The sequence below is a fragment of the Maylandia zebra genome, linkage group LG5 (genome assembly GCF_041146795.1).
Source record: "Maylandia zebra isolate NMK-2024a linkage group LG5, Mzebra_GT3a, whole genome shotgun sequence".
Taxonomy (NCBI): domain Eukaryota; kingdom Metazoa; phylum Chordata; class Actinopteri; order Cichliformes; family Cichlidae; genus Maylandia; species Maylandia zebra.
This window is the reverse complement of record NC_135171.1, coordinates 16113315-16138599: the sequence shown is the minus strand read 5'-3', so window position 1 is coordinate 16138599 and position 25285 is coordinate 16113315. Positions and strand designations below refer to the sequence as shown.

Below are 25285 nucleotides of genomic sequence, written 5' to 3'. Positions count from 1 at the left end.
ATTGAACCTTGAAGCAGACGGGACCACACTGGGTGCCACTCCTATCACCGAAGAACAAGAAACTGGGGCTACAGTTCAAACAAGCTCACTGGAATTGCACAATGGAAAATTGGAAAAACATTTCCCAGTCTTGATTTCTGCAGTAACATTCAGAGCATAGAGTGAGAATTTGGCATAAACAAAATAAGACCATGAATCCATCCGGGCTTATATCAATAGTTTGGGCTGCTGCTGGTGTGATGATGTGGAGGGATATTTTCCTGCACCCTTTGCTACCAACAGAGAATTATTTAAACACCGCAGTCCACCTGAGTATTGTTGTTGACCCTGTCTATCCCTTAATGATCACAGTACACCCATCTTCTGATGGCTGCTTCCAGCAGGATAACACAGGTGACAGAAAGCTCAGATTATCTCAAAGTGATTTCTTGAACCTGACAGTGATTTCATTGTGCTCAAATGGCCTCCACAATCACCACATCTCATTCCAATAGAGCTCCTTTGGGATGTGGTGGAAAGGGAGATTCACATCATGGATGCGCAGCAGCTGAATATCTAGCAACAGTTTGATGCCATCATGACAATATGGACAAAATCTCTGAGGAATGTTTCCAGCTCCTGGGTTGAATCTATGCCACAAAGGATTAAGGTAGCTCTGAAGGTGGAAAGGGTGTCCAACCCAGTATGAGTAAGGTGTACCTAATATATTGCCCAGTTAATGTATCTATGCTTTACTGCCACTGAATACATGCAATAGGAAGTTCAATGTCCAAAATAAATCAATCAACCAACAAATAAATAATACACTCAACTTCATTTCATAGAAAACATTTTAATAAAATTCCCCCAATTTCCCACTAACATACAGTAAGTTGATCAATAATGAATTCCATTTTGATGACATTCATTCTTAAACATTAAAAAGGCACATAAAACCTCCAGCACATTATTGCATTTTTCTCCTTTAAACATTTTTTTTCTGACTCTGTTATTGCACCCCAGAAATATCCTCTCAGCCCACTGTTGACGCTCTAACCAGCTAGTGGGTGGGTTAAACAAATCAGGCAGTACTTAATTAAGCCTTGTGAGATCTTGTTTTAAAAAGTAGATAGACACTAATGATGTAACAAAATGAAGAAGGCACAAAAAAATCCCGGGATTCTGTCACTACAGTTTTTACTCTACTGCTGTTTGGACGGTAATTTGCTAGAACTTTTCTTAAAGTGCTTCAAGCCTTACTTGAGATGCTTTGTGATCGGTTAAACAATATAAAAGGCATTTTTGTACAATTAAAACTAAATACACACAAGGTGCATTATTTATATTTCGTAATTCTGTACACATGTGTTTCCTCATCCGTGTATTTCTGTGTTTATGAGGATAAAAAAAAAAAATTCTAAATCACAGTGAGGGAACTTCTGCATTGTGAGGATCCAGAGCCTCAAAGGTCTCTTCGAGGGTTCACACTTGATGATAATGATGCGGTTAAAATTGGATTTAGAACATGACAAGAGTTGGGTTGGGAGAGCGGGTAGGCAATGTGATCAACGAGTGTCCTCACAACTATAAAAAGGCCTGCGTGTGTGTGAATGTAGATATCCTGCTAAAGGCCTAGTGTCATCAGTCCCTGTCAGTACATGACAGTCTTACAAATTTACACAATCCAGGCAGACAGTCCATGACTTTGCTCCAAATGACACTGGGGTATTTGCTCTCCACTGAGCTTCTTAAACAACATTTCATATAACATGTACTTGGCATTAAAACATCACAGGCACGTAGACTTGGCATTATATTCAATTTCAAAGGCGCGTTCAGCAAAAGTGAACATCCCAGTGAAGGTACAAAATAAGGCACTCTGGGCACACGATGGAGCGGTCATGTCTGCCGGCAGCAGCAGCTGAGCTCAATGGCAATGGCACGGTGTTTCCTAAAGGGTGGACAAGATGCAGTAAGGTCAAATGGAAGCATTGAATATATAAAACTCATAATGTGGTAACATCAGTAACACAATGTGTGTTTGGTGTGTTCATAAGCCCTTTATACTTCCATAATTCTCCCTAAGCTAGTCAAAACCTGTGAGAGTTAGGGTTAATTTTACAGGCAGGTTAAAAGCACATCAAGCAGAATAAAGTACATTTAGGTACAAAATGTTTTCCCCCAGTGTCTGGTTCTCATTGTGATAGAAGAAAAAAAAAAAAAGCAAAGATAATGGCCTGTTTCCCGTTGGGGGTTTTTTTTGTCTTCGCTGTCGGTTTTGTCATAGCCTGCCTTAGAAAAAAATGCAAAGTAAGCCAAATGTTAAAAAGGTCAAAATGTTCATGCTTATCTACAGCCAATCCTGTTAAGCCCTATAATTATACGCAATGCACCAGTCATAAAAGGGTTAGAAGTAGCAGAAAAACAGCTGATGAATCTACAAGTCATTCAAAGAAACCTTTTGCACAAAAGACTATTAGATCACTTTTTGGATAAGAAAAAGTAATTAAAAAACCCTTTTACCCCCTACTGACAACTACACTGAAGGAAATAATTATTTGAGCCCCTGCTTAATTACTAACTTTACTCACAAAGAAATCAACAGTCTCTACTTTTTGTGATAGTTTCATTTTAATGGAGAGAGACAGAATATCAAACAAAAATCTAGAAAAACGCATATTACATAAAAGTTATACACTTCTTTGTGTCTGTCCATCCATTCTCTTCTGCTTATCCTTATAAGGACCGGGAGGGATGTAGTTGGATCCCCAACTACAATAGTGCAGGAGACAAGGTACACAATGGACAGTTTGCTAATCTGACACAGGGATAACACAGAAAAAGACCTAACTTCACTAACTGCATGTCTTAGGGCTGCAGGAGGAAGATGGAGTAACCGGAGAGAACCCACGCAAACATGCAGTCCCATATGTATGTCACTGAATGAAATAAGTATTTGATCACCAAGAAAAACAGGACTTAGTCCTTCTACTTAGTAGAGAAACCCTTTAGCAAGCACAGTGGTAAGATACTCGTAATGGACTGCAATCCTGTAGCGGCTGTGGGGGTCCACCTGGTCAAGAAGGCACATGTTCAGGCCTGTCGTAGGTTTGCCAGTGAACATCTAAATGATTCAGAGAGGCTTGGGAGAAAGTGCTGTGGTCATGTGAAATTAAAATTGAGCCATTTGGCGCCAACCTGTCATGAGAAATACTGACCCAAAGAACACCATCCCCACAGTCAAGCATGGAGATGGAAACATTATGCTTTGGGGTTGTTTTTCTGCTAAGAGTACAGGACAATTTCACTGCACTGAAGGCCCAATGGACGGGGCCATGTACTGAAAAATCTTGGATGAAAACTTCCTTTCTTCAGCCAGAAAACTGAAGATGAGTTTTGGATGGGTCTTTAAGCATGACAATGACCCAAAACATACCGCCGAGGCAACAAAGGAGTGACTAAAAAAGAAGCACATTAAGGTCATTTTGTGGTTTAGCCAATCTCCAGACGCCAGTGCGACAGTAAATCTGTGGAGGAAGCTGAAGCTTCCAGTTGCCAAGCAACAGCCTAGACAGCCAACTGAGCATGTCTTTGCCATGTCTTTCTTTAAAGTTTCTGTAAAGGGGAGTAGGCCGAAATCCCTCCTCAGATGTGTGCAAACCTGGTGACCAACTACAAGACACATCTAACCAGTGTGCTTGCTAGCAATGGCTTCAGTCATGTTTTGCTTGGGGGATCAACTACTTTTACCAAATTTCAGCATTTCATGTTACTATTATGCAATGCAGGGGTTTTTTTCTGTATTATTGGTTGATTGGTTAATACTCTGTCTCTCTCCACTAAAATTAAACCAACATAAAAGTGTTTGTCTTTGCAAGTGATCAAACTTACAAATTCTGCATGTGATCAAATAATTATTTCCCCCACAGTCATACAGCAATGTAGGAACTTCTGTACTGTAACCTAAAAAAATCTATATATTAAAAGCTACAGTAATACGTTTTTACATTTTTAAATAATACTCAGAATCATATTTTAGCATATAAGTAAAATACAAAAATCATGGCAAGCTTTTTTAATTATATTAAATCACTCACCTCAGTCTGGCTAAGCGTCACTGCCGTGCTGACTCATACGCTTCTTAGATTTCAGCTCTTTCAGCCAAGCAGGCGAGGAGGCACCACTGAATGTCACAGACGATATTTCGATATTTCAGTCATCTTCCCCAAAGATATCTGGATCATTTACACAAAATATATATTTGTTTTGGTGAGCAGCACTTCTTTCTGCTTACCCTTCTTCTTTGTTGCCTATGAGTGGCAGCACCCGTGTAGCTCCAGCCAGACGGGCAGGCGTGCGAGGAGAATGTGAGAGCTCCACGGAAGATGGTGCCACTTCTTCATCTTGATGTTCCTTCTCTTCGCTAGCTTTGCTTTCTACGGTTTCCTCTTTCACTGCAGTTCCTCCACCACCTGTTTTCCTTTTAAGTTGAGCCTTAAAAAAAGCAAATAAATACAAATAAGTACTTAATTTAATAAAAGAAAGACCCATTTGCATCATATTACATATATTATTAATAAAAAAAACACATTTAAAATAAATTGAAGTTGTTCTTGAATGCTTTGAGAACTTACAAGCAAGCCTGCAGGACTCATACCAGGAAACACTGGCACTCGCTGGGACGGGGAACAGACTACCTTGGGTTTAGGCTGTTCTTCCTCAGAATCTGACTCCCTTTCTTTTGCAACGGTCTCTTTTTCAACTGAAAAACACAGACACGAGTCAAAACAATTCGATATCGTCAGCTGTCTTTATACCACTGACGCTTTCACATAGAACATTACAGATACTCTAATAACCTGTGGAGTCCTGGGTCCCCCAATCCTGTGTTTCCGTCTGAGCTAACCCTGCGGTCAGCCTGCGTGATGGACGTGTTCGAATACGCCTCTTTCCCAGATCCGCCTTGGATCTTTGTGCACTGGTGTCAAGGAGAGGAGTGGAGCTCTGTACAGAGACACATATACAAAATCTAACAATAAAAAGCAAACGCACTGGCCACAAGTGTGCATTATTTATTACTAGAAAATAATTAGAAATATAAAAAGTAACTGAAATTAAATTCCTTAAGGTAACAATAAATAATAAATTATATAATATTCTGGAAGTCACATATTGAACACATTAGAAAAAAAGATTTTAAATCAGTTATGACACTGTATAAAGTCAAAGATTTCATAAACCACACTCTGCTTGCAAACTTCCCTTTATGACATAATGTGTAGAAGTATGGGGAAACACATCCAAAAGAAATATACAGCCAATATAAATATTACATAAAAGAGCAATAAGAATAATTAATAACACTGGCTTCAATCAGCTGTCACTCTTCGTCACTCAAATAAAAAAAAAAAAAACAATTTAGTGACCTGGTTGAGTCGAAATTGTGTACAAAGCAAGACAACAGGAGTTTCGCCCAGAATTTGTTTCAAGCCAGACAAAAACGTCACGCACAGAGAGAAAATTATATGTTTAATAAGCTGGGAGAAGAGAGAGAGAAGAGAAAACACTGTGGGAAGACTGCACAGAGCCAATGACTCACTGCACAAGTTCACACAACTGTATTGAAAAAATCACGTGAATATGAGGATGAATTGGCTCCGTAAATAAGTTTTCTGTTTTGCTGAGTTCTGACTCTTGTCTTCTGGATGCCACTGTTTTCCATTATCAATGTTACGTGTACATATCTATAACTATGTGAATGTAGGCAGCGTGTATAAAGTTTAGTTGGTTTTGTTTTTGTCTTGATAACTCTCTTCAGGAGTTGATAAAATTATTTCCACAATGACGAGTTAGTGTTTATCTGTTACAAACGTCATTGATATCTTTGTTTTGTGCTTCTATCTATCTTGCCATCTATCCATGCTTCACACTACAGAAAGGCACAAGCACAAACAGATATTTTCTAAAGTAAGTTTGAAAAGTAACAACTGAATTCCATGTCACCTTTTTTGGTTGATGGCACAGGGGAAGATTTAAAAACTCACTAACCTCGGGAAAAGGGGCAAACTCTGGCTCTTTCAGATCATCGGCGGTGTCTTCAGATGAGACTTCAGGTACTTCGTCAGGGACTGGCTGTGGACTGAAGAGAACAAAAGTGTAAACAACGCTGAAGAAGAATGTTCATAGGGCATTGCCAAAATGCTTTTGGCTCATTTCAATTTGTTTTTTTGTTTTTAATTTCACCACTCCATTAAGCATATGTGCCTAACTTTGTTGACCACAAGGGGGCACAGGGAGCTCAACTTTCAAATGCCTGACAGCACATTTTAATGTGCATCTGCATTCGGTTAAGCTGTCACAAGATTTCTGTTCCTAAACACTTTCCCGAAGTCTAAATTATGACATTTGGCCAAACAAATAAAAAAATAGAAACGTTTTAAAGGCTTGAGGATTAACATTGTCATACAAGTACAACGAAAACTCAAACTACTTATTTTTTTAAATAATGCAAATGATTTCCTACCTGTTTCTTTCAGGTGTTTGTTCCCAGACTGGATCCTGCTGGTCATGAATAAGGCCAAAGTCTATCAAAGCATCGGTGTCCTTGTCTTCATTTTTTGTGGAGAAACTGTTGGTCTGATCCTGCGAGATGGACAGAAAATTTCAGGCAAATTCAAAAGGAAAACACATGCAGAAACCAGAGAAATCGTCAATTCTATTTTATTCATATAACCCAAAATCAAAACAACAAGTATATAAAGTAAAGAACCTATAGTAAGACAGAGAAACATGGGTAATTTAGAATCACCAATTAACCTAACCCCACCAACTGCATGTCTTTGGACTGTGGAAGGAGTAAACCCGCACAAACACGGGAAACGCATGCAGCTTCCAGACAGAAAGGCCAGATGGTGGATTCGAACCCAGGACCTTCTTCTATGAGTCAACAGTACTAACTGGCAGATCACCATCATGCTTCCCTGCTAAATGACATATTTGGCTGAATACCTTAACTTAAATTCTAAGCTATTGCTCTGTTCATGGATTGAAAATCCTTTTTTTCAACGACCCAAATGATCCTCTACGTCATATAAATTTATGAACAAGAACTTTAAATTGTAGAGTTAAAACAAGGAGAAACTAAACTGTGTGCTGAGCCAAAACTCACCAGCTACACAGAGAGAAAGGACCAGCCAAGCATGCGTCTTTTAATGAGCCTGTCACAGAGGCTGGGCTGTCCTCAATGAACACCGGGGGCATGAACATGCGCACACAGACACACACGCACTGGCGTACACACCTTTATGCCTCAACAGAGACAAACTAAGCACACTCATGATGTCACGCCCACATGCTATACTACACACGCACACACAAGCATACACGGACGCACGCAAACATGTTCCAAACAAAAGCAACCACTTCCTCGTAAAACATTCCTGTATGCTCGCTTCATATTTTGTTGAGGGGCGCATCCCAGTGCTGAATGGCCAGACACTGTCACCTGGATACAACACAACAGTTGAGTAAACATCTCATCTCTTTTGTGAGGCCATTTATTACTCAGGACGCTCAGGGCAGCTTCATTTGCACAATGCCTGTTATCTGGCAGCATCACAGCACAAATGAATAGGCTTCTAGTGATTTTCCTATAACTACACTCCATGTTCAGATACAGAGAAAAAACAAAGTGCTTTTTTACACAAGCCTTTCCTCTGCGATGCGATTTATCCCGTGTCTGTGCCACCTTTATCACAGAGCTGCAGCTGTCACTCACAAAGTTCTAATGTTGACTAATGCTTCCCAGCTGAGTTCAATAAGAAAACAAAAGAATTTTTCAAATATGCAGTTATTCCTGTTTGGGTGAATCTTAAGTATGCAAAGGTTAGAAAAACATTTGTGCAAGAGATAAAAGAAACAGTGAGGCATTGTATCGTGTGATTTGGAGACAAAAAAGAAAAGTTACTTTAGGATGACCCCTCGTCACAAGTGGGCACCACAGCGGGTAGCTCTGCACATTTGATTTGACCGCAACCCCAAAGGGGATTCTTATCTCTGTCTGGAACGGAACCAGCAAAATTTAGCTTGTCAACCAAATGCGTAAACCGCCACACTATGGAGCCAGTTTCCTCCGTTTTAAAAATTCAAAACGAACGGCCTCGTCTTCCTACTTTGGCCATAGCTAAAGGAGTGCTCAATAAATTAGATATTAGAAACATGTTTAGAAGTTGAGCAAAGATATTGCAACTATTGCAGAGAAATGAGAGATACGTTTGTGAACTGGAAAAGTATCCAGTACTCCCGTACTCTCCTTTTATCTCTGCTTTGGTCTCCACCAACTCCCAAGGGAAATTTCTGGGATGTTCCCCACGCCATAAATTTATAGTCCAGTATTTGCCATGTCCTACGTTCAGGGTTCTTTGTTCTTTGTTTTATGCTCCCCAGTTCAATATTCTGTATACCGTGCAATGAGAAAGTCATTCCCCTCAAACATAATAACAGATTGTGCCACCCTTGGCAGAAAGAACTGCAATCAAGCATTTATAATAAGTGGCAATAAATCTTTCACATCACTGTGGAGGAATTTTACCCCACTCTTCTCTGCAGAATTATTTTAATTCAGCCACAAGGGAGGGTTTTCAAGCTTGAACAGCCTCTTTGAGGTTGTTTTTAAGGCCAAAGCATCTCAATCGCATTTAAGTCTGAATTTTGACTACATCACTCCAAATACTTCACTCTGTTTTTGTTTTTTAAGCCATTCAGAAGTGCTGGTGTGATTCAGATCATCGTCCTGGTGTATAACTCAACTCGGTTTAAGCTCCAGGGTACAAACTAACACCCGAACATTCTCCTCTGGGATTTTCTGGTAGACAGCAGAGTTCATGACTCCATCATTTACAGCAAGTGAAGTAGATGTTGTTCTGGGGGTTTTTTGTGACCTCCTGGATGCGTGTTGGAGTGATTTTGGTAAGCTGCCCACCCCTAGGAAACGGTCTTTTGCATTTACTCAGTTCATCTTTGTCCAATAATTAATTTGTTTGATAATATGAAACAATTAAGCATTTTACACAAATGTGTAAAAAATGAAGGAGTCAGAAAAGTCGCAAATTTTTTCATGGCACTGTAACTTAACTTGGGTATGCTTGGGTCAGTCTTATTCCTTACCTATGTCATATCAACCCTCTGAGGTGCACTTTATCAACAGCAATCACTCCAACCCTAACCTTAAGTCTAACTTAGACAATCATCAATTAAATGAATATTCTTTTTTTTTTTTAAACCCAAGAAATCTCTTTTATCCTTCTACAAAACACAGGGTTAGATTAAGATTTAGCACTTATAGTGATTTACATCTCTGAGGGTTAAATAAATCCCGAATTCATTTTTCGGATTCTTGTTATATGCTATAGAAATCTGGTGAATAAGGAACCCTGGGCCTGTAGAATCTAGAGCACAAGGGCACTTTTGCACTGTAAGAACCAGGGATGAAATTTAATTTCCACCAAGTCCTGTTGTTGATTGGTCAGGCAAGCTAGTGTTTTTCTCAGCATTTACTAACTTTGTAAAGGTGTGTTTCTACAATAAATATCCGGCCTAACATAAATTTGCATTGTTAGATGCAAAAGCGATGCAGTGACATCGATCCTCCCTTTCCTAACATTAAGAGGATTTTTTTTATGAGCTAAATCTTTCACTGGATCCACTGCTAATATATTAAAAACATGAGGGTGCAGCTTAATTCATCTAGTAACATTTGAAGATTTAGGACAAGAACTTCTAAGTAGCACGCACACCTACTATAAAGGATAAAAGCACTACCTCTGTGTTTGCCAGTATAAAATGTGCTGCTGAGGGCGCAGGATGTGCTGCACAAGTTAGGACAGAGTCTGCTTGATTATAGTTTACCTGCATAACATTTTTGTCATGGTCACTGGAATGTATAAGGAACCTTGTTTGCAGCTAAGTGGAGAGAATAAAAGTACAACTTAATGAGGAACAATCTGATTCACAACGACTGTGAAGGAGTGTCACCACAAGAATCAAAACGACAGATCACCAGATTAAGGGAATTAAGCCGGAGAGATAATCTTTGTTTCTCCTGTGCACCCACATGTATGATAAAGTTACAGACAAATGTACATGTTATATACTTAAATATAGTGTAAACAAAATGTTTTTTGGTTCCAAAAAATGTGCAAGGATCGCTTGCAAAATCAAATATAATCTATTATAATATAATGTAATGAGATGTAATGACATACAATGATAGAAATAGGAAGAAAAAAAGGCATTAACTAAGAACGGTTAGGCTGTGAGCCAAAGGCGGCCAGCTCAAACAAAAGGCAGATGCAGATATGGAGCTGACACCCATAAATAACAACAGTTAGATAAACCTTGTCTAAGTGTGTCACACTTTGTTATTGTCCGGCGCGTTATCTCCCACATACACCACAGACAGAGAGGGAAAGGCCGTGACTGCGCACTGATAAAAAAAAGAAAATACAAGCAGGAAACTTCATCAGATATCTCTGTCCTTCCTGAAACACACTGCCACTGTGTGCTGCACTCCCTATTTACATTTGCATGGTTATCTTTTAACCCATGTCCATGGAAATTTTGAACAGGCTAATAAGTTACAGGGAGTTTTGAAGCATTTTCTAACAAAACTCGCCCTAAAAGCTTCGGCTTTGATCATTGCACACAATGATAATGGAAATTAGACAGCAAAGCCTTTAAATATAGTTACTGTAACTGTATATTTTTACTGCTTTGTGTATGTCAGCTCTTACAGAACAGGTTTTAGTGGCTTTCCTCTGCAAAGTCTTGCGACTTCTGATGGAGAAGCGATGCAGGGATCTCCTGCTGCGACTGGCAAAGCTACGGAGCGGTGACATGGCCCTCTGAAACCTTCCTCCTTCATCTCCACTTTCCTCTTCTTCATCTTCTTTATCATCCTCTTCCTCCTCCTGCTTCTCCTGGCCCCACACGAGCTCCAGAGCCCCTTGCAAGGACCGACGTAGGCTGCCCACCCAGCCCGCCACCTGCAGCTGGGCGGCCGACAGTTTTCCTTCAAAGTACTGCATGCTTGAAAAGCTCACACAGCTGGCTGCACTGACAGCAGGGTCACCATGGGAACCGGTTCAACAGAGAAACTGAGGTTCAACTTTATTAGAGATGAAAGGATTTTGCGGGTGAGTCAGAAAGCTGGCTCTGCGATCCAGCTGTCTGTTGATATTTCAGAAGGTATGCACAGGAAAAGTTATATTTTGTAGAAAGAACTTTTCTGACATCACAGAAGACAAAACGTAGTCCATCTGTCATTTGAAATGGATGCTTCCTCTCTCTGCATATTTTTACGACTCAGCTTACCCGAACTTCCTGGAATAGTCTACAATTTGCCGTCAGTGAAGAAGTAAATAGTCCAGCCAGCCATGTGTTTGCAGTGTGACGACACTATTCCACTGTCACATTAACTATGATTGATGTGAGACAGCGGCATCCTAAAGAAAGAGCTTCCCATCATTGATTAAGCATCGATTTAAAAGACAAACCGACTGAAGCCTGCTTCAAAAACTCCTCTCTGTCGTCACTTGGGAAGCAAAAAGAGCTTCGAAGGTTTCAGTCTAAAGTTGGCAATTTACATCCTTTTATCTCTTTGACTAAAACCTCTTTGACTAAACCTACCCACGTACTTCCGAGTTCACAAAAACAGGAAGAAAAAAAAAAATCACATGGGAAGCATCTGACACTCCAAACATCCAAAGGCAAGTACAGAGAGACAGATCACCCCTTTATCACCGTCAGACCTGAGTGATTTCACAGAACGTCAACACAAAGCGGAGGTCTGTGCTCGGATGTGGAAAATCCCGAGGGAAGTAGGAAAGGTGCGGCCTGGCTGGGCCAAGGTGCTTTCTGTACCTCCCTCTGCCGGTCTCATCCGTAGGTAAATGCAGGCAATGAATGAGCCAGGTTTTTGTGAGAGGAAAAGGCAAATGAAGCAGCAGAAAACACACAGACAGTAGACGTGAACTTTCTTGTCTCTGGATTAGACCGTCCTCTTTGTGTGCCAGAGAGTGTGTTTGTGTGTGAGGGAGGGGGGATGACAGGCTCTCTCTCAAAACAGGGTGGAGAGATTGAGAGACAGAGACAGAAAATGAGAGCAGACATGGGGCACCATGTATGGTCATTCTCACATCCTGCTCTGCTGGAGAGACCCAAAAGAGGGCATGCTGACCACACAGCACCTAGGCTCTTCTTACCATCACATCCTGCCATCATCTGCTCATCTTTCTTTCAATCAGAAGCCTGACTGAGGGTGCACGATCAGCTGCACACCTTGTGTTTGCCTAGTAAACATTTTTTCCAGTATGCTTTGTCTAAAAATGAAAAGCTTTTCGTCAGTTTTCAGGTTGGCATTATTGCATCAAAAGGGAAAGAAAAGAAGAAAACAAACGATTACACTTATGAAAACATATAGTTTAGTGTTACAGAGGTCTTTTACTTTTAGCTGATTTTCAGGTGCCTTATATGAGATAAAGTTCACCATTTCTGCAGCACACAGTGAGGAAGTGCAAAGTCAAAGAGCAGCAGCGCCACTCAATGGTGCAAATAAGAATGTACTCACACAGACAGACAAGCAAAGCCCCTTTACAGCACTCAAGTGGTTGCATACATTGCCCTGTATGTCATAGGTTATGTATGGTAAGGTTTGCTTGCTACAGCACTGACAGAGCAAACACACACTCACAGTCCAGGGTTGGTTCACTGTTTTCATTAAGTCTGCAAAAATGTTGCATGTTCAAACAGGCGGTGAGCCCATCTGTCTTAAATGTCATATCTCTGGCAGCCCTGCTCTCATTAAGTGCAGCTCTGCTCTGTTCACCTGGAATTTGTTGGGTTTGCTGCCTTTATTTTTTTTTTAAATGCTGTGTCAAAATTGAACATCTGTTCACTTTGCTATCTACTTGACCTGTCACCTCCAATCTCAATTATAAAAGAAGAAGTTTGGACACTGTCTAAGAAGTTAGTAGGAAAAGAAAAACTTAGATTCAAACAAAAAGTAACACAAAGACAAAACATAAAAGGTTGATGCAGGTAAAATGTATGCAATAATATAAATGATTAAAAAAAGACCATCTAAGACAAAACTGTGAGGTGCAAAGAATAGCAGCCGTTCACTACTATTAAGGCAACAGTTCAGCTATGTGAGAATAATATTTCACAATATAAAATTGCATAACAATAAGTTTCTCTCATGAGTCATTAGAGAAAAACACAACATGGATTCAGGAGCAGCTCTGAAAACAACAATGTCAAACCAAAGTCTCCGATTTGCATAAAAATTTCATGGTACAACGTTTGAATATGTAATAATTGCTATAAATACGTATTGAAATATATTTTCAATATGTATTTTTTTTTGCCCAGTGAAATTTGCAGCAATGTTTAAATTCTAATATCTAAAAAGATAAAAGCCTGAAAATGTATCTTACCATGAAAATGAATTACAATGTGTAATTTGGGCCAGATACATCAAAAATGTGAGTATTAGGTAGTTAAAATATGGAAAATATGTAAAGCCCTATATTTGAGCACACACACTAATAAAGCTCACATTGCAAAAGACAAGTAGTCCTAATGTCTGAATGGTTTATAGTTACTTATCATAATACTGTAAAATAAAACATATAAAACTCTTTTTAACATGAAAAAAAAACAAAGAAAGTGCTACTTTCACTCAACTTTCATCCTGACTTGAGCAAATATTATAATTTGTACAACAAAAACAAAATTATACAAAAAAAATGATTTTAATGTACCGGTATATGTGCATATTTTTCACCTCTGAGACCTTCTCTACCCATTTCAAGACCTGCTGCTCTGAAGCAGGCTAATCATTCAGGTTATTCCAGGTATTAAAACGCAACAATGTAGCATATTCATACATATTAGTTACAATTCTTGCGGCCTTCATTCACACAGTTAGCATACAGATTGCCTCTTTATATTTTAAGTACCCAATTATCTTTTTTTCAAATGTATCCATTCCAAATTACAGATCCTGATTCATTTTGATACTGAGAAAATCTTTCATCTTTAATAGTTTTTCAAATATTCATGTTCAAACACTGCCTCAGATTTCAAAAAACGTGCCTGAAAGTGGGTCGACTAACCTTTTTTTCCAAAAGATACATCCTGAAAAGTAGTTGATATAGGAAACTAAACTTTCACAGCACTCATTACACATGTTCAAACTTTGGACAATAAATCTTTTATGTAAATCAGAGATGACTGAGCAAATTTGAGATGGAATGACCCAACAGTCAGCGAACACAGATTGCAGCTGCGTTCACAAGCTCGCTTATTATGAACTAACGAGCAGTGGAACAGTTTGTGGTCTGACCAATCGAAATGTGATATTTTATCAGGAGACAGTCTGTGCACCTGTGACGCATTAGTGCATCATATACCTTATTTCAGCAAGACAAACTCACACGTGTTGTGAAACAGGACACATAGACATGTGAAATCAAACACATCGAAGCATTTTTGGAACAACTAAACTTGGCGAACTAAAACTTCAAACTGCAAACTGTAAAGTGATCATGTTTATTTGCAGACGTCAGTCTTGCACTGCAGCTGTTCTGCGACTTCATTGTCTCTGAATGTCAACTCAATACTCAATCACTTTTAATCACTTTTACACTGAGGGTTAGATAAGTGCAATACCAAATCTATTGATAATGACTCAGCATTATGACTGAAGAAGATATGACTGTCATTTCTTTGCCTCTTCTCTTTAATGGATAGCACAGTAGTGCAGAGTGGACAGGAAAGTGGAGGCAGAAACAAAACTTTCTTTCCAGCTTTTGTGTTAAACTATGCAACTGATGCCATTATTTTTGCTACATACACAACTTCAATGTTAATTGCCTCACAAAATTCTCAGTAAAAGAGAATATAAATGCTTTTGTTTGCAAAACGCTGAACTACACCTTTAGGCAGCACTTCATATTACATAATCGTGTAAACTAACATCTTCACTACCAACCGAATTTGCTTGCAAAGTGGTAATATGACAAGACGTGTGAAATAGAAACACATGACCCATTATCTGACGGGTTATAGCCCTATGGCCCACATCATCACACAGCACACTCTTAAGTAACACACACCTGCCTTACACTCTCCACACATTCATACCAAACCTTCTTCCTCGTAACATGCGTCTTTAAAATGTTTGCGATGCTTCTACTTAAAAATGTTTCTTGCAAACTGAAAACAGAAGACACAGAAGATAGACAGCTTCTGGAAACACACACAGGAAGTGTAACCCATCTTTCTGCCGTCAAAACTTCGCACTGTCATCGCACTTCTATTCTGATCTCGCGCTTACCACAATGAATGGCAGTAATTTTAAGAGCAGAAACATTGAAACGTGCACATTAGCAGTTTACCTCGCCCTAGCCTTCTTTGATGTTTCTCGCTGTAATAAAACAAGTAATCACTTCAGGGGGGGGGGGTACTATTGAGATATGTTTATGTTTATGTTGCCTTCAGAAAACAGTACAGTAATTTCCCTGAGAATTAACAGTATCATTTCCTGGACCCAGCCTTACTTTATAAGGCAGTTATATAAGGATAGTTAAAATGAAGGAGTCTCCCCAGCTGTGTTAACATGAGTAATACAAGTACACGCACACACACTAACACAGTCATGAGTTCTTAAGCTGTGACTTAACCACACTGAAGCAAGTACGACAAGATATTTCTCTCCTTGTCTTACAGGAATGGCAAAATGCTGGTGCAGGTGAGGTGTGTATGGCTGCCTGGCTGATGTGATTCATTGACAAAATAACCACATTTACTAGTGGTGCACACCCCTGCTTCTGTTCCTAACCTCACCCTTTCTGCATAAGTGAACAGTTGGAGCTTTCATATAACCATAGTGATGTCCACAAAACAAAAATCTAATCAAGCGTGACAGAAATACAAATATAGCTAGAACCTAACCAAATAGGGCTCACCTCTTGGTTGTCTTCTTCCATCTCGTCCTCATCCTCGGTTTCTGTCTCCTTCTCCTCTTCCTCCTCCTCCACATCTAGAGAGATGAGCTGCTCCTCTTTCTTTACATCTACAGAGATGAGCTTCTCCTCTTTCTTCATGTCTAGAGAGATGAGCTGCTCCTCTTTCTTTACATCTACAGAGATGAGCTGCTCCTCTTTCTTCACGTCTAGAGAGATGAGCTGCTCCTCTTCTGGCTCATCTTTTATCTCCTCCACCCATTCTCTCTCCTGCAAAGGAGGTGTATTCGGACACTGCTCTGGTTTTTCCATTTTGTCTTCCTTGGCTCTCTCAGTTTTGACGTCCACAGGCACCAGTCCCTTCACTTCCTCTATATCCAGAAAGTCATCCCAACTACGGAAAACTGGACTGCTTTCTGTTATACGCCGTGAGATCACTTTTATCGGTTTGACTGAAAAATCATCAAATTCTATGTTGATCGGATTCTGTTTGACCGAGAAGTCATCATAAACCACATCCATCAGATTCTCTGTGGGCCCAGAGGTGTTTGGTGAGGGGGAATGTGGTGATTTTGACTCCTGAGGCCAATCTTCAGATTCAAAATAGTTTAGATGAGGCTTTGATCTGCGCACCAAACTCTCCTCTTGCATGTTGTTCAACCCAGATTGCTTTGTTTCTCTCTCGTCCTCTAGTCTTTGCTTTTCTTTGAGTTGGTCTGCCTGCCTTCTTTCCAGTTCCTCTTGCATTTTTCTCTCCTGCTCCTGCTTCTCTAGTCTTTCTTTCTCAATCTTCATCTTTCTTTCCTCTTCCCTTCTCTCCTCTTCTTTCTGTTTTTCTATGAGCCTCTTCCTCTCCATCTCTGCCTCTTTTTCCTGCTGGATTTTCATCTCCAACTCCAGTTTTTCTTTCTCAATCTGCCTCCTTTCCTCTTCCTTTCTCTCCTCTTCTTTCTGTTTTTCTAACAGCCTCTTCCTCTCCATCTCTGCCTCTTTCTCCTGCTGGATTTTCATTTCCAGCTCCAGTTTTTCTTTCTCAATCTTCCTCTTTCTTTCCTCTTCCCTTCTCTCCTCTTCTTTCTGTTTTTCTATGAGCCTCTTCCTCTCCATCTCTGCCTCTTTTTCCTGCTGGATTTTCATCTCCAACTCCAGTTTTTCCTTCTCAATCTGCCTCCTTTCCTCTTCCTTTCTCTCCTCTTCTTTCTGTTTTTCTAACAGCCTCTTCCTCTCCATCTCTGCCTCTTTCTCCTGCTGGATTTTCATTTCCAGCTCCAGTTTTTTTTCTTTCTCAATCTTCCTCTTTCTTTCCTCTTCCCTTCTCTCCTCTTCTTTCTGTTTTTCTAACAGCCTCTTCCTCTCCATCTCTGCCTCTTTCTCCTGCTGGATTTTCATTTCCAGCTCCATTTTTTCTTTCTCAATCTTCATCTTTCTTTCCTCTTCCTTTCTCTCCTCTTCTTTCTGTTTTTCTAACAGCCTCTTCCTCTCCATCTCTGCCTCTTTCTCCTGCTGGATTTTCATTTCCAGCTCCATTTTTTCTTTCTCAATCTTCATCTTTCTTTCCTCTTCCTTTCTCTCCTCTTCTTTCTGTTTTTCTAACAGCCTCTTCCTCTCCATCTCTGCCTCTTTCTCCTGCTGGATTTTCCTCTCCTGTTCCCTTCTTTTTCTCTCTTCATCCTCCTCCTGTTTCAGCTTTAGCTCTTTATCTCTCTCTTGCGCTTCTTTTAGTCTCTGTCTTTCTCTTTCCTTCCTCAGTCTCTCCTCTTCCTTTAGCCTCTCCCTTTCCTTCTCCTCCATCTCTTGTTTAATTTGCTCCTCTTTCTGCCTTGCCCTCTCCTCTTCCTTAAGCCTGAGCTCTTCCCTCTGTCTTTCCCTTTCTTTTTCCTTCTCTTCTTCCACTCTTTTCTGCTCCTGTTCTAGCTGAAGCCTTGCTTGTTCCGTCTCCTCTGCTCGCCGCTGTTCTTCAAATTTCAGATGTTTCAGTCTTTCTTCTTCTTGCTGTTGACTCTCATCATGTTTTTTCTGAAAAATTCCTACTCTTTTATAGACAGGCACTAAATCAGGGACTTTCTTTTCAGCTGTAACTCCAGGACTCTCCTCCTCCTCCTCTTCTTCTTCTTCTTCTTCTTCTCCTCCTTCTTCTTCTTCTCCTTCTTCTTCTTCTCCTTCTTCTTCATCTTCAGTGTCAGAATCAGAATCCGAGCCTAGGATCAGTGGAGGCCCACCATCATCACTCTGCACGGTGCCAAAGCGAACAGAGCGACGTTTGACATTGTCCCTCTTTGGTACATCTTCACTCAAGTTAGGGGTGCGCAACTGGACGTCAACCTCTGTTGATTTGTTCGCCTCTTGTGGGCTCTCTGCAGCACTTTCCGATGATTTCTTTTCAGTTCGAACACCTTTTAGCATTTCTGTTGGGGACTTTGTTGGTTGTTCAACAGGAGAGACCTTTGACGGGGGGTCCACAGTCGGACTCTGCGGCATTTCTTCGGCAGAAAGTCTGAGATTTGAAGTTTTTGGTGTTTTCACTTCTGTTGGAGAAGTTGCGGGCTCAAAGCTGTGGAGGAGAGAGCAATCATAGCTTTTCATTGTGAACAACAGAGTTTTAATGACGTTTTGTTCTTGTTTTGTTTTGGGGGCTTTTTGTTCTCAACATTCAAGAGTCACTGAGCTGATAGCTAGGTGTCCTGTTACATATAGCAGTCATTTTGTAGGCAGATAAAAAACAGCAAACCCTGCTCTAATGTGATTGGTCTATACCACATGACTACAAACACAAACAAGAAAACTTCTGGTAGGTTGTTTCTAGAGATTAACATGAAAGTAACAGACAACAACTAGACCTAGACCTACAACAGAAGATTGACACCACCCTGTGTGTACGTCTGTCTGTACATTAAATACAAAGCAAATGTTTAGCTTAGTGTAGCGCTGGGGGAAACGGCCTATTTGCACCCTGGAAGTTCGCGAAATAACACCTTGCGCGTCGCTTTTAACCAACACAAAAAGTCAACTTTAATGTTAACAAAGTTTTACAGAGAGCAGTGGATCTAATGCTTATTCAGACCAGTGACTTCCACGAGTCTTCATTGGTTTGCTGGCAGCCTCATAGGAATCCAGGAAGCATGTGACATATTTATGACACCCAGCATAAGGGCAAAGAGAGGTATATATCTAATCCAGCTGTCAGTGAGAGCATAAATTACCTGGAAATTGTGAGCATTTACTTAAAAGGTCTGATTTCAACATGAGTAAAAAAACAAGGTTTTTACTTATCCACTCAGTGACTGGTCACTTAAATAGTCTTGATGGCATTTCCACACAGTCAGCAGTGCTTCAGAGATAATAATGCGTATTCAGTACATGGAGTAGTAGTTCCACTGAAAACTTCTGACAGTGAAAACTCTCAAAAATATAGTCAAGATGCAGATTTTCTGAAAGATTCATTTCCCTAAATGTTATTTAGGAAACTGTAAGCAAACACAACTAAAATCCCATTAACATCCACTATAGGGAATGGCTAAATACCTGAAGCTATGTGCAGACAGCTGGATGTCTAATCTCAAACCTCACACACTTCGGTAGCTTAGTTTGCTTTCTTATCTAACCTTGGTTATTTAAGGACATAAATCTGGCTGCAACATCGATACTGCAGCAGCATTTTTCATTTACCACGCCCGGATTACTTTCCAAACACACTGAACACGGAGGAGCATCAAGAGAGCAACACTCAAACTTTCCTTCCTCAACAGTTCTAGACTTGCACTCTTGCTACAGCTGCTCACAGAAACCAGAAACTGGGTCCGTGCTTTCTGTCTAAATAAGAAATGCCTGTATGTCCTCGTAAATCCAAACCACTAACATAAAGAAAATCTAAATCAAGAGAAACCACATACAATCACACACCCACATAAAAAGTTTTTTATCCAACATTTGCTCACCCAAATCAACAAATGAATCACATTTAAGGTTAAGGCTTCCTAGACACAAAGTCATAAATCATCTACATCTGACCAACGAAGATAGGCTTTGGGATTTGAACCTGTGCTTGCAAATGAATGCTCACTTCCTTTTCTTTGTGTCTAATCTTGTCACTGCACACAAACTGCAGAGCCTTACTCACCTTCTGGAGCGTGCTCGGGATGTAGCCGGAGGCTTCTTCTCCATCTTTGGACCCTCAGAAGTTGTTTCTGCAGCCCAATTTTTGATGCGCTCCTTCACCCCTCCTATACCGGTTAAGATTTCCGGTTCATCCCTCTTCGGCATGGCCTCCGGCCTCGACGCAGAGTCAAACAGTTGACTGATTCTGTTTTTAATGCTGTTTCCCCCGGTGTAGTCCTCTTTCACTCCACCGTCATCGCTCTCTCTGTTTGAAGGCTCTGGAGATGCCTGCTTCGGCTCCGGAGATGCCTGCTTCGGCTCCGAAGATGCCTGTTTCTGCTCCGGCGATGCCTGCTTCGGCTCCGGAGATGCCTGCTTCGGCTCCGGAGATGCCTGTTTCTGCTCCGGCGATGCCTGCTTCTGCTCCGGAGATGCCTGCTTCGGCTCCGGCGATGCCTGCTTCTGCTCCGGAGATGCCTGTTTCTGCTCCGGCGATGCCTGCTTCGGCTCCGGAGATGCCTGCTTCGGCTCCGGCGATGCCTGCTTCGGCTCCGGAGATGCCTGCTTCGGCTCCGGAGATGCCTGCTTCGGCTCCGGAGATGCCTGCTTCTGCTCCGGCGATGCCTGCTTCGGCTCCGGAGATGCCTGCTTCTGCTCCGGCGATGCCTGCTTCGGCTCCGGAGATGCCTGCTTCGGCTCTGGAGATGCCTGCTTCTGCTCTGGAGATGCCTGCTTCTGCTCCGGCGATGCCTGCTTCTGCTCCGGAGATGCCTGCTTCTGCTCCGGCGATGCCTGCTTCGGCTCCGGAGATGCCTGTTTCTGCTCCGGCGATGCCTGCTTCGGCTCCGGCGATGCCTGCTTCGGCTCCGGCGATGCCTGCTTCGGCTCCGGAGATGCCTGCTTCTGCTCCGGCGATGCCTGCTTCGGCTCCGGAGATGCCTGCTTCGGCTCTGGAGATGCCTGCTTCTGCTCTGGAGCAGGAGATGCTGGCTTATTTGAATCACGTTTGGTGTTGTGTGTGGAGATAGCTATGGTAGGCTGGGGGGGCAGAGAAAGACCGCCTGACTCAAACTTCGAGGTGAGCTCCATGGACAGACGCTTCCTAGCACCACCCCAACTAAATGTTTCATCGGTTGAAGAGGCTCCATCGCTACCTGAGTGATTCCGCATTTTGACAACAGAAGCTCGAGCTTCATCTTCCTTCGCTTTTCCGTTGTTCTGCTCTGAATTAGTTGCAACATCTCCAGAAGCTTTGTCGTTTGTTTGGATGATGTCTTTCTGGACGAGCTCAGTTTTCTTTGTCTCTTCGGGCCGACTGGTTTGTGAGGCTGTTTTTCCTACACTAGAGTCACGAGTTTCCTCTTTACCTGCTTCACTAGCTTTGGTTGTTGTTGGGTGACTTTTGGGAAGCTCACTTTGAGAGCCTGGTTTGGCATTTGAGGTGACAGCCGGCTGAGATGTTTTTTGAGCACGAGGGGTCAAAGGCTCTGAGTTTTGAATTTTCGACGTAGCGGGGAGCGTCTTTGGGGCATGAATGGAGCGGATGGTGGTATTCTTCTGCAAAGAGAAGGGCTTGGGAGCGAGGCCAGGTTTGGGGGCCAGCGGTGGCTTGGGTTTCGACATGACCCTAGTCTTGGAAGCCTCGACGGAGCTCTCCATGGCCGAGTTGCTGAAACAGGACGAGTGAAGAACAGAACATGTTTATCCACAGCAAACTCCAAATTTCCATTAATGAAAACCCATTTCATACTCAGAACAGAAAAAGCCAGTCGGTTATGTTGTCACAAAGAAGACGGGAATGGTCTGGTTTGTCTAGATTTTTTAAAGTGCATTACTCTACTACAGAAGCAAAGAGAAACTAATCAATCATTCTGAACAAACATCAGCCACTATTTAAAAAAAAGTCTTCCTGCCACTCGCTTTAATATTTTTTCCCTCAGGTTTCAGTCTTTGATTTGGTCTTTTGATAACATAAAATGCACTGAACCTTTCCTTGATTGTTTCTCTTTTTCTCCAGCTAAAATTAAAATAGTTAAATGGTAAGACTCTCACACACAGTGAAGCTCTGACAGCGTGTGATGACTCATCTTGACTGAGGATGTTTAGTGGTACGTAAAATGGGAAACTAAAATTAACTGATTGAGAATGAGCAAGATAAACTGCTCTGAACAGGTCCAAGTGATAACATTTACAAATGTTAAGTATTACACAACGATGAAAGTGCCAAGCATTGAGGGAACACCTGAAAGGAAAAGTAATCAAGATCAAAACAGGCAAGCAGGGAACAGGCCTGGTGAACCGTACCATACATCTATAATACAATCTACAACTCTGGCACAGTCAAAACCCGGAGCTGGCATTGATCTGAAACCACTAAAAGATAAACAAACTGCAACTGTCCTGAGCAACCTGTCACATGAGCACTTTGACCAACAGAAATGGCCTCCCTCCCTCCCCACTCACAAAAAAAGGGCCAAATTTACACACCGTGTGAAAAAGATAACAGTAATACAATATGTGACCAAATCTGCTACACTAAATACCACAGGCATTGTGTGCAGCATGTCATCTGGTTTGTCCTGTAAGACTAAAACCGGTAACTCCACACCCTGCAGTTTTAACACTCTCAACACTAACTAGTACAGCTTGAGAAAGTATAGAAAATGCTCATAGAGCATTGTTATCAATCTGCAGCTGGTTTGCATAAACTGTTTAGATTCCAAACAGCAGTTTTCAGTATGTGTGCACTTAGGTATTTTTACATGGGATATGCAATTTACTTTTTTTCTTCTTTGCTACACTTCTTAAACACAACACCTCTAGGTGTGCAAGATATTGTGTAATGAAATCAGGTTGGACTACAGCTGTGTGCACCACCCAATGATTTTTTTTAATTTTGTTTTTAAGTGTCTAGTTTGTTTCTACCCCTCCTCTATTTTCCCAGCAGCTAAATTCCTAAGAAACAAACACTCTGGAGGAGAGAAGGCTTTCAGCCCTTGCTTTTGTCAGTTATTTTCGATGGTTTCTGCAGAGCTCGGTCTCCTGTAGCACTTTGCTTGCAGGCTTTTAACTTTCTTTATCTCTGTTTGCCTTTAGTGCCCCCGTTGTCGTGTCAAGGCCACACTGGCTGCCTTTAGTTTTTATGTTTAGGTCAATTTATTCTCCCCAGTGATGCTGTGAGAGCGCGCTTACTTCGACGTCAGTTTGGTCTCAAAGAGCCAATCGAAACGACTTCACCAGCTAAACCAGCGTTATATCCCTGTGTTTCATTTCGAGTTGTTAATAAGTTACTAGTAGACGCGTCAATAGTGAACTCCGAGCCGGTGTCCGGCTCTGGGTCCTCTCAAAGTGGACAAAGAAAGGCGATATAAGCGAAATGAAAGAGTGATCCGAGCTTGTGTGTTCTGGACACAGCTCTTAAGTAAGGATGCGAGGACTGATAATGAGGATGTAGGTCAGCCAAATTATTTCACAAAGCTTGGAAAACACCCATTACACTGTCACAAAGGTTGTGCACCTGTCCCTAAACTTACCCCTTCCCATTATTAAGATAACAACATAAGCACTTAGCTTTTTATAAAGTTTTCTTTCAATCTTTTTGCGTGCAAGTGTGTTTACCTTTCGTCTTCACGAAGTCATAAAGATGGAAGGGGGGAAGGAAGCGGGAAGAAGATATAAAAGAAAACTGTTCCTCCGTTTCCCGTGATCGTCTCGCCTGCCGAGCTGTTGTCAGACCAAGTGTGTGTGTGTGTACGTGTGTGTGTTTTCAGCTCATTCACACCAACAAGACGTCAGCCAACTCATACACCCAGCAGACACTCCCTCCACCCGCCTCACAGTCCGAGCCACGCTGCCTCCAGCGAAAACACCAGGAGACCGGAAGAAGCGTGTGTGCACTTCAAAATAAAAGTGCATTAACAGGAGTCGGGCCCGGAGAGGTTGTTTGGCTGAAATATATGTTTTTGTTTGAGTATGAAAGCAGAGCTGACAGTAAGAAGTGCTGGTTAAAGTCTTTCACATTTGGATCCACAAAGAAAAAATATTATCGAGTTTTGAAATTATTAAAACCACAAAAATCTTTATGTGACATAATATGCTAACATCATTTTATATTTCACTGCTTTGCAGCCTAATAGCTTATTAAATTAAATTAGTATTAGTATTAAATTAAATAGGCGACATTTTACTAGCCTGTAAAAGGAGCGTCTCGTGAGTTAAATGGGAAATTTCTTTGCTTAAAGCTTCTGTGGAATAATTTTTCGTACTCTATTTTTTCCTTTTAATACTCTGACCTAGTGTTAGCTTCCTGTGTGGCTTAAGAATTGTAACAGGTAAGATAAGTTTTAGGACTCTGAGATTTAAGGAACGGGAATAAAACAGCTAGTTTATTGCATTAGGGCAAGGTAAATTCTCAGTTTGAAAAGGTGGACCAGTATCTAGTGCTTGAACATACCTGGAAAAATTTAATAAATAAATAAATGACTTAACTCACTTATCATTAATTGAACGACAGCAAAACCCCTTCCAACTCCTTGTTGTTTTGAAAATTTAGTCCGGAGGTTCTCTGTGAGTTTATCTAACTTGACGGTAGTTTCCTTTTCAGTGGACTGGATTAACAGGTTCTAACTGAGATGAAAAGCCACTTTGCCCAGAGAGAAAAGGAATAAGATCCGTCCAGCTCATACTGCTTCATGGCAGCGAGGGTACCTTGGGTTTTTTAACAGCAGGCATCAGCACTCACACAGTAAACCTGAATTTGCATAACACCTGAGTCTTTACGACATTAATTTGCGTTGCATGCGCCGAGAACAAGAAACAACTCACAAGTGAACTTTGTGCAAATCTGAGAAGAGTGACTTCTTTGAAAACTAAGAAGGCTTTTTAATAATTATTTCAGTGCTAGATGTGTTTATGTGTGTGTTAGTGACGTTTTCGGATGCGGGAACATATCAATACAGAACGGTAAAAATACATTTCATCATCACAGAACCAATCACAACCAATAAAAGGTACTTCCTTATTAATCAGCAGTGGTGTAAAGATCTCAAAGTAGGATTTTTTTTTTTATTTTAGCCTGTGTTAGTTTATACTCATACTCAGCTGCTTTTATCCAACTATAGGTGAGTCTATAGGTGATACTTTACAGATTTTTACATTACAGATACGTACAGCGTTTCAATGTTATA

At 41.1% G+C, this 25285-nt stretch overlaps 1 protein-coding gene across 2 annotated transcripts; it reads right to left on the bottom strand.

Moving 5' to 3' along the window:
* Positions 1-812: 812 nt before the first annotated feature.
* LOC101483156 (uncharacterized) lies at positions 813-23929 on the bottom strand. Of its 2 annotated transcripts, XM_076883866.1 has the most exons (11): positions 23718-23929; positions 20619-21768; positions 20122-20387; positions 16008-18555; positions 6503-6621; positions 6028-6118; positions 4839-4983; positions 4614-4741; positions 4274-4473; positions 4077-4162; positions 813-1930 (listed from the first exon to the last, which is right to left on the bottom strand). In XM_076883866.1, exons 2-10 carry the CDS (start codon positions 21756-21758, stop codon positions 4087-4089), a joined length of 4713 nt encoding a protein of 1570 aa, XP_076739981.1. In that variant the 5' UTR covers positions 21759-21768; positions 23718-23929; the 3' UTR covers positions 813-1930; positions 4077-4086. The 2 variants fall into 2 exon arrangements, with proteins under 2 accessions (XP_076739981.1, XP_076739980.1); XM_076883865.1 differs by having other exon boundaries at positions 20122-21768.
* Positions 23930-25285: the final 1356 nt, after the last annotated feature.

Excerpts from the sequence above, each read along its gene's own strand:
- LOC101483156 (XM_076883865.1), bottom strand. The coding sequence starts at position 21,758 with ATGGAGAGCTCCGTCGAGGCTTCCAAGACTAGGGTCATGTCGAAACCC. Across the intron at positions 18,556-20,121 it reads TCCCGAGCACGCTCCAGAAG|CTTTGAGCCCGCAACTTCTC; the intron begins GTGAGTAAGGCT and ends TCTCCTCCACAG. Across the intron at positions 6,119-6,502 it reads CAAACACCTGAAAGAAACAG|TCCACAGCCAGTCCCTGACG; the intron begins GTAGGAAATCAT and ends TGTTCTCTTCAG.